At 40.7% G+C, this 9,823-nt stretch overlaps 1 protein-coding gene and 1 non-coding gene across 2 annotated transcripts; one reads left to right on the top strand and one right to left on the bottom strand.

Annotated features, from left to right (window-relative positions):
* Positions 1 to 698: 698 nt before the first annotated feature.
* On the top strand, positions 699 to 9,449 carry AICDA (activation induced cytidine deaminase). The gene is made up of 5 exons (XM_036077519.2): positions 699 to 772; positions 6,140 to 6,287; positions 7,787 to 8,057; positions 8,294 to 8,409; positions 8,810 to 9,449. Exons 1-5 carry the CDS (start codon positions 729 to 731, stop codon positions 8,861 to 8,863), a joined length of 633 nt encoding a protein of 210 aa, XP_035933412.2. The 5' UTR covers positions 699 to 728; the 3' UTR covers positions 8,864 to 9,449.
* On the bottom strand, positions 2,957 to 3,056 carry LOC118526320 (U6 spliceosomal RNA). The gene has a single exon (XR_004912551.2). It is a non-coding gene; the product is annotated as a U6 spliceosomal RNA (small nuclear RNA).
* Positions 9,450 to 9,823: the final 374 nt, after the last annotated feature.

Here is a 9,823-nt window from a genome sequence, read left to right as displayed (position 1 = left end):
TTCTAGCAATTCTTATAATGCAATCAGAAAGGGAAAAAAATCATTGGTTTAGGATGCAAAATTTCTATTCCTAAGTCCTATATAATTGACTTGAGTTTACTTGCTTGGCCACAAAGCAGGAACTATAAGTGCTGGTCGAGAGACAGCGTGCACTTAAGCAAGGGAATAGATACTTTAGCTAACAGGGTGCAATATGCTACTTGAGTGAACATTACTATTATTATGCTTTTAAAATTAAAGATACGGGACACCTGGGGGACTCAGTCGGTTAAGCATCTGCCTTTGGCTCAGGTCACGATCCCAGCGTCCTGGGATCGAGTCCCTCTGCCTACCGCTCCCCCTGCTTGTGCTCTCTGACAAATAAATAAAATCTTTTAAAAAAAATTAAAGATATTATTTGTCATCAGGAATACAATTTCCAAAGTGTCTATGGCTACTCTCTCCTGATCTTTGTTGCCTGTGGAGCATAGACTGGATTTTTAGAAATGTAGCCCTAAAGGAACCTATACATTAAGCAGAGTGGCCCTCAGTCATTTACCCATGTGACTCTGTATGACAGCCCCGCCCATCTTTTTTGGACCCAAACAGGAGGAAGGCTGTTGGGGTACCTGATGGTGATGATGCCTGGGGGGAGGAGCCTAGGAGGGTAAGCTCAAATTTGAATGTGTGGGGCCAATGCCTTGCCAGACAGAGTTCAGTGAAGCAGCAGGACTTGAGGCAAGCCTCCCATGCCTAAGACTAAGAAAGACACTCTGGAATCCACTATGGACAGGTAAAGCAGTCTCCTTGTGGGTGCTTGCCCTGGCTTTTCTCTCAGAGCACATCTGAGTTTTCAGATCAGGAGCTATCCCTTTCTCTCCTCTCACTATCTGACTCACTGCTTGGTCAATATGCACATTTATTTTTCTGGATCTGTCTCAGCTGTTCAGATCTTACATGCTCTCTGCCTAATTCTCTCTGTTCTGTCTCTCTTCCACACCCAAAAGAACTTTTATGGGCCATGTATGGCCATGTACTGCAGTTAGGACTAGTTTATGGTAATATTAACATAGCAGATGTTTAAAGATTCAAATCATGAAAAGGTAATAGCAATAATCTAGTATACTAAAGACACTTGTGGAAATTGTAATACTAATTTTGTAAATATTCAACTGCAAAAGGACTTTGTAAACTTTCCTGGGGAGCCTTTACTGAATAATTTAGCTACATAGTAAGGAAAATATTTTTTTAATGCCAATATTAAAAACTGCTTGAAAGTCACTATGCTGGTATATACCTATTACAGGAAGAAAAATTCAGTCAAGTTATTTAATGTTATAGTTCCCATCACTAGGCAGTTAATGGCATTTTTACTATTTACTTAGTCTTTCAATTTCTTCAGACACTGCTAACTTATTTCTTAAAATGTATTTTGTAAGATTTACACAATATTTTCACATGCAGTTTATGACGTTATTATCACAACTTACTTTATTCCTACTTTTATGATTACTACAAATATGAGAATACCTAATCCATATACTTTATCTCAATTTAACTTTTATAAAGAATTTAGACTACAGAATTAAGATTTTATTTTTTAAAATCTTTTTGAAGACTGTATTATTAAGTAATCTATCTGTATACCCAATGTGGGGCTCGAACTCACAAACCTGAGATCAAGAGTCGCACGCTCCACCGACTGAGCAAGCGAGGTGTCCCCAGAATTAAGATTTTTAATGGAAGACTCAATGTTCTTCAGAAAATTTTCTTGAGGGCAAAAATGTCAACTGTCTGCTCAGCTTGCAATGAGATTTTGAAAATTCATCTGAGGTCTAAGTCAGAGGTAAAGGGTTCAATGAAAATATCTGTATATAATAAAATGCAAAGCAATAATTAATAGTTGAAATTCAAAGGCAACAAGGAGAAAAGATGAAACGGAACAGGAGAAAAAGGGAAATACATAATTATCATTAGGGAAAAGAACATCTGCAGAGGGCATTAGTGATGGCACAGGACAGGAGAGGACTCGGTCATGACTATTTTTACCCATCTGTCTCCGGTTTGCATTGCTGGGGATGCAGCGATGTTCTGCCTCAGGGAGCACAGCTGTCTAGGGCAGCTGTCGACTTGTGAGCTTGAAAAACTGCCCCTACAAAGTCCTTCGTACCCAAAAGAGAAACTAAGAGAAGAGGGTACTTGAAACGGGCTCCTAGCTACAGTTAAAAGTGATGGACCAAGAAAGTTAATTAAAAGGTCACCATCAAGCAATTCGCTTCACTGTGACTGGTCACTTCTGATAGAAACAGGAACTATGTATTTTCTTTTTTTTTTTTTTTAAAGATTTTATTTATTTATTTGAGAGAGAGAATGAGAAAGAGAGAGCACGAGAGGGGGGAGGGTCAGAGGGAGAAACAGACTCCCCGCTGAGCAGGGAGCCTGATGCGGGACTCGATCCCGGGACTCCAGGATCATGACCTGAGCCGAAGGCAGTCGCTTAACCAGCTGAGCCACCCAGGCGCCCTGGAACTACGTATTTTCATGTGAGCAGAAGGCAAAAGTCCATCTGAATTCTCTTACCTAAGCCATGTCCTTTCCTATACTCCCAGAACACCTTTGCTTTCTCCCAGCAGCAGATCCCCACCTAATGCCTGTGCATGACACAGTACCCCCCTCCACCCCTTTCTCAGCTGGACAGCCCAGGAGGGCAGGTTAACTGTTTAGAGAAATTTATCAGTAAGGAATGATGCTTAATCTGTTTAAAACTGAGCCAAGAGATTTTTTTCCCCCTTTTACTTCAGTATTGATTAAGCACTTATTATGTATTCAATTTATATATGCTAATGACTATATGCAAATTATGTCACAACAGTAATAATGATGGTGGTAAGTGCTATGATGATTACTATAAAATTATTTTATTTTTTGCTATATGAAAATGTCATGTTTTCACCATCAAAACTTACGATCTTGGTCAAAAAATATGGAACACTTCATGAATTTGTGTGTCATCCTTGTGCAGGCGCCATACTAATCTCTGTATCGTTCCAATTATAGTATATGTACTGCCAAAGCAAGCAATAAAATTGTCATTTTAAAGTAAAGCCAACAATTATTAGATCTTTGTTAGCAATTATGTCAGATTCCTGCCAATTTTTAATTCTAAAATAATATGATTCAACAATTTTTATACTGTTTGGTATAATGTGTATACTGGTGATAAATCTAGTTCTCTGCCTAAAGTGTATTTCAACAAGCTTCAGGTGTGTGAAGCGCGACATTTAAATTGAGACAGCTATAAAAAACTCATCTGTGTTTACCTAACTCTTAAGGTTGATGTTTGGGTATTTAACTTTTAACTTCACGGTCTATCACATGTACTGCATTAAAATTAATTCTCAACATATGTCCTCCCCAAAACCGGTACATGTTTGTAGAAGCTGTCTTCACAACAGCCCCGAAGTGGCAACAATCCAAATGTCCATCTACAGGTGGAGGGATAAATGTGCTATGGCCATGCAGTGGAATATTACTTTGCAGTAAAAAGGATCAAACTACTGATACATGCAACGCAAATGAATTTCAAATTCATTATGCTAAGTGAAAGAAGTTGGACACAAAGTAAGAGATAATGTAGGACTTATATGGGATTCTAGGAAGTGGATAGTAATGTAGAGTTACAGAAGGCAGATTAGTCGTTGCGTAGAGGGTTGAGGAAGAACTGACTGAAAAGGTGAATGAGCAAATTTGGGGGAAGGGTGCCCTGGAAATGTTCTGTGTCCTGATTGTGGTTGCAGTTTTGGGTGTTTACATTTGCCAGGACTCATAAAATCGCACGTTTTAAATGGGTGAGGTATGTAAATTATACCTCAATTCTTAAAAAAAAAAAAAAATAAAGGTGAAAAAAGTTTCAATTCTCTTGCCAGCAAACCGTATTCAAATCCTTGCCTAGGTCTTTACTTTTACAAGTTTACTGCACTTCTGCCCACTGCCATTAGGTGGCAGCATGATCTCCACAACTTGATGAATACATTTCTGGAAAAGACTAGGGACAAAAACGAGAGAGACATCATTAGTGCTTTGGTATCAACCACGTGTATAGCTTGTTTTATGGCCACAACTGCAAAGAAACTTCAGTTAGCCAAGAGTATTTCCACAAATTCAATTCAATTTAGTGCTTATGACATGCAAAACACTGCTAGGCATAAGGAAACCAGAGCAAGTCCCTGCATGTGAGCTACACAGAGTAATAGATTATATTGCCAAGCTAAAAAAGCAGCAGGATGCAAAATTGCATATGAAATCAGTATAATCAAAATCATGTAAACATGCCTATAAGAAGACCAGAAAAGTTTTTTTAATAGTAATTGTTATTAGATACTATGTCGAATTATTTGACACTGTATCCTAAATTTTAAATTTTTTAAATTTAAATTTTGTTTAATATTTAAAGAGTGACGTGCATGCAAGTTGGGGGGGCAGAGGGAGGGAATCTTAAGCAGACTTCCCATACTGAGGGGGGAGCCCAATGCGAGCTCACTCTCACAACCCTGAGATCATGCATGACCTGAGCTGAAATCAAGAGTCAGATGCTTAACCCACTGAGCCACCCAGGTGTCCCTAAATTTTGATTCTTTAGTATTTTTACATGTAAAACTTTCAACTTTTTGTATTATACAAGTTAACAAATATTACTCTGATATTAAAAAAAATCTTTTCTCATAAAGTGATACTTTCTGCCTCAAAACACAAAAAATCCAATTGGGGAGACAGAGATGTCAGTGATCAATTGGTAACAGAGGATGAGGGCTTTGACAGAGATAAACTGGAGAATGAAGGGAAACTACAGGAGGGGTTTTTGTTGCTGTAAGTGTTCGATTTTTTGCCTAGAAATGTTGGGATAGTGGTGGTGAGAAAGAAGAGTTGAACTGTGAACTGGCTTTGAAGGATATGTAAGTTTTGTCCAGTGGAAAAAGGTAGGAAAGCATTCACTGAGAGGAAGCGCAACAGCAAGGTGACTGGAAAGAAAAAGCCACAGGATCCGACACTAGCACCGGGGGATCAGCTGCATAGGCCTTGAAGATAGGGAGGGGAAAGGAAAAAGTAGCAGGAGAGGAAGCTAGAAATGCAGATTTGATGATCAAATGTAAAAACTGGCCGAAATACCATCTTAGAGCTTGGGATTTATCCTGTGGGCACAGGAGATTCAACTGGGGATTTTTCAACATAGAAATGACATGGTCACGCCTGGGCTTTTGTGAGATCACTCTGGCACAGCACGGAGAATGTTCTTTTGGAGGGACTGGGGGCAGACAGACCAGCTTAGAGGCCAGGACAAGAGATAAGCCGAAAGGTGAGGGCTTTGAGAGTAAGCAGAGAACAGAGGGAATAGCGCAGGTACAAAGACTCAAGAAATATTTGGAGGTTTAAAAAATAAAAATACTGAAAAACAAAAAAGAGATTTGAATCAATAAATTTAGATCATTAAATACGAAGAAGAATCAAAGATGAGCCAAAGCTTTTCACCTGGTTACTTGAGATGGAAAAGTAAGGAGAGACAGGATAGTCAGTACAGAGGACATTTTAGGAATTACCGTTTTGGTCAGGTTGGGTTGAAGTACATATTGGACATTTAGGTAGAGTTTAGAGGGGAACTCTGAAAAAATTATGGAACTGAGGAACAGGTTTGTAAGTCCAAGTCGTCAGCATCTAACAGACAGCTGAGAGGAGACCGTCCTGCGAGTTCATACCATTTGGGGGTTCTGGCTACCTCTCAATTTTTTTTTTTTTTTTTTTTAAGATTTTATGTGTCAGAGAGAGTGAGTGAGCACAAGCAGGGGGAGCTGCAGCCAGAGGGAGAAGCAGACTCCCCACTGAACAAAGACCCAATGTGGGACTTGATCCCAGGATGCTGGGATCATGCTGAAGGCAGACGCTTAACTGACTGAGCCACCCAGGAGCCCCTCAATTGGTCTTAAATATAAGCATGAAGAGGGTTTTATAATGGATTCCAAGTTCAGTAAGTCTCAGGCATCCAGTGAAGTAAGGAAGAGGATCTTCTCTGGTTTGGCTCAAGTCATTATAGATATTTTTAAAAGCTGAAGGAAAGCCAGGAGAATGAGCGCTGCTCCTGAATGTTCCTCCCTCTCCTCACCCACAGCCTCCTGATGAAGCAGAGGAAGTTTCTTTACCATTTCAAGAATGTCCGCTGGGCTAAGGGTCGCCATGAGACCTACTTGTGCTACGTGGTGAAGCGGCGGGATAGCGCCACCTCCTTTTCACTGGACTTTGGTCACCTTCGAAACAAGGTATCAATTAGTTGCTTCCAAGCTAGACTTCGGGCACTTTCAGAACCATATGCAGATGGTACTACTTTCAGCCTGTTTCACGTTTAGGTCTCCACCAGATTTCTCAAATCTCTTTCTTTTTTATATCCATGAAACCACAACAGGTATGCCCCAAAGCATGCCATTTCATGTCCTCCCCGATCATGCTGGGCACATTACTGTGACACCCTGCTTCAATGCCAAGAGTAACTGCCCCCAAACTTTCCTTCCCTTTCCCCAGCACCTGAATTGCCTTTGAGATTAAGGAAATCAAATATAAGAGCCTTTTGATTTGGAAGAATATTGTCAGCTCATTCAAGCTAAATTTAAATGTGAAAAACAAATTTTCTTTAGAATTTTTGGGAAAATTAAGAAAAAAGTAGGAAAAATTAATGACTCAATTCTGTTTCCCTAATGATTTCTAGTCCCTCCTGCTCACATAGATCATAGGCCAATGAGTACATTCAGCATGGTGAGACCCAGAATACTCAGGGAAGCCTCAATTGGTCGATTAATTAAATCACCTCTCAGCATCTAGATCAGAGAATTATATTTACAAGCGACTTCACCATCCAGATGGGTTTGCATAATCTGAGTATTTCATGTCTCAAAACAGGCAGTGAGATCTGATACTGGTGGGATCCCAGGGAAGAATCCATAGGTGGAAGGACATTGTCTGGCTCACTGTTAAGTGTTTATTTTATGATTCAGTTTCCTTTGCCTCCATTTGTATTGTGTAAATTATCTCACTTCAGTTGTTTTACATTCTAATCTCTTTCCTGTTTGGTGATGTGACACATTCTAAGTAGAGAAGGGTTTGCTGTCACGAACCCTTTCTTTCCTTCTCCTTTAATCCTCACGATCGATACCAGGCCATTTTATTGGTGAGGACTTAGAAGATCCAAGAGTTGGATGAGTTGTCCCAGTCACCTGAGTGGTGATGCCAGGAAATGAAACCTAGATCTTTCAGATTCTAGGACTAATGACTTTTCGGCAATACTATGCAGATTTGCTCTATCTCATTATTGCGCAATTATTACAATCACAGGGATCATAGGATGAGCAATCACATTATTTAATTGTTCTGAACCCATAGCAGTCCTATCACCTCTCCTACAACACCCCTCTGTTGGCCTTAGCCTAATCTCTTTTACCCCTTCCAGTCCTCAACCATGTTTCCTACCTCCCCCTAGTGGTCTGGTGTATTTCCACAATGTTACAGCAACAGGCCATTTTCTTTCTCCACAAACGCGCCAGAAGTAACTTCGCGAACACAACTCAAAACTCTGGAACACTGTGATGCTACTTCAGCCAGACTCATCGCATCCTCCTGCTTTTCTGTTCTGTTGTAACCTAAGGCCCAAACTGCAGACACGCTAAAAAAGATTACTGGGGGAGGCAGATGAATTAGTGACCATAAAGCTGCCGGCACCGCAGTAAAGGTCACTAAACGCCACCTAAGTCCTCTGCTCTGTCCGCAGTCGGGCTGCCATGTGGAGTTGCTCTTCCTCCGCTACATCTCCGACTGGGACCTGGACCCTGGCCGGTGCTACCGCGTCACCTGGTTCACCTCCTGGAGCCCCTGCTACGACTGTGCCCGGCACGTGGCCGACTTTCTGAGAGGGTACCCCAACCTCAGTCTGAGGATCTTCACCGCGCGCCTCTACTTCTGCGAGGACAAGAAGGCTGAGCCCGAGGGGCTGCGGCGGCTGCACCGCGCGGGGGTCCAGATCGCCATCATGACCTTCAAAGGTGTGAAGGGGACCTCGTTCAGGATTGCAGTTCAGAGGAGAAAAATCGGGGGGGGGGGCGGTGTGTGCGGAATTCAGCCAAAAATTGACTAGAATAAGAGGAAGAGAATTAAGGCTTGGACACTAGGCTTTGTAGGAAATGAGATTTAAAAGTGGGGTGGGGGGAAGGGTTTTCTTTCTTTCCTCTCTATTTGGGATCTGAGCTATCTGCTACCCCATGCCCTTCCTTTTTTAAAGATTATTTTTATTGCTGGAATACGTTTGTGGAAAATCGTGAAAAAACTTTCAAAGCCTGGGAGGGATTGCACGAAAATTCCGTTCGACTATCCAGACAGCTTCGACGCATTCTTTTGGTAAGGGGCTTCTTTGCTTCTCATTTTCTTTCTCTCTCCAAAGTCATCTTTTCCTGGAGCTACTTAAATTTTCCTTTAGCATATTTTTTACATTGTCTGTGCATGTGTGTGTAGGTATCACTCTCATTTTTTCTCTGATGAAAGCCGTACTGTGTCTTTTTTTTTTGTTGTTATTTCTCCTACATTTGAGTTTGCTCTTTTGTTTCACAATTCAGAGCCCTCTGCTGAGATGCCCTTCCCTTCCCCTCTTTCATCACCCACAACTCTCTCCGTTAGACTCTCCTCAGGATTCTGTTTTCCTTCAGGTAGAATTCCTTCCTCTCCTCTTCCTACCCCTCCCAAGTTACTTTCTTCCACGATGTTGCAAATACATCCACTCAGCTTCTTTCTTTCTTTACAGCCCCTGTATGAGGTTGATGACTTACGAGATGCATTTCGTACTTTGGGACTTTGATATCAACCTCCAAGAATGTCACTTAAAATTAACCACCTCTGAAGACAGTGGGTAAAAGGACAATCTTTCAAGAATTCTGTTTTTCTTCAACTCTCATTTTCTTAAGAGTTTAGAGAGAAAATATTCATTACAGGACTTTGTAAAAAAAACCGTCTTGAAAGTACAGAAGGAACACAGGCCCACCAGGGTAATGCTGCAACTGGTGCAGCTTTTAATGCAACAGCGCCCCCTACTGGGAAATGACAGAATTGCAGGGCCTGGGAGCACCTAAAGTCTCGCGTTCTATGACTGAGGGAGGAAACAAAAGGTAAATCTGTAAAAGCATGGTGAGAAGATCAAATGTTTTTATAATATGTATCCTTTATTATGTGATTCATACGGAGTTTTCAATGATATTAGTGATATATTTTTCTACTCTTTTCCTTTGGGGTTCCCTTTCAAGTGAACAAACTTGTACCAGTCCATGATCTATACAGAACCTCTTAATGAAAGGAACTGGGTAATTGTAACCCCAAAACATCTTCCCAAGGCATTAATATCTAAGCATGTACTGTATGTTTTCATTGTCTGAGGTATGTTTTTATGTTTGTACATAAGACAATTTTTTTCTTGGTATGAAATATGCATGATCACCTTCAGGCTATTTTATAATAAAGGATCTTAAAATGAATGAGGACTGTGAAGAAGACACTCTAAAAGTTAGTTGATGCCTCAATTAACACATCTGGAAACATAGATCCTTTTAAAGAAGTCCATAGGTCAGAAACCACAACCATAAATTTCACATTTAATTAGGTAACACTTGGAAAGGACTTGCTTCAGTGTTGAGAAAAGAAAAATCTGTCCTCTCCAGTGGGTCTCGTAACTTGAACAGTGTCAACCAGGCCAACATTTCCGACTTTTTGTATGTATGCGATGCTCCTCTCAAAGAAATGTTCACTATGTAGGACAGTGTGAAAA

The sequence above is a fragment of the Halichoerus grypus genome, chromosome 6 (assembly GCF_964656455.1).
Source record: "Halichoerus grypus chromosome 6, mHalGry1.hap1.1, whole genome shotgun sequence".
Classification (NCBI taxonomy): Eukaryota; Metazoa; Chordata; class Mammalia; order Carnivora; family Phocidae; genus Halichoerus; species Halichoerus grypus.
This window is presented reverse-complemented; position numbering and strand designations above follow the sequence as displayed.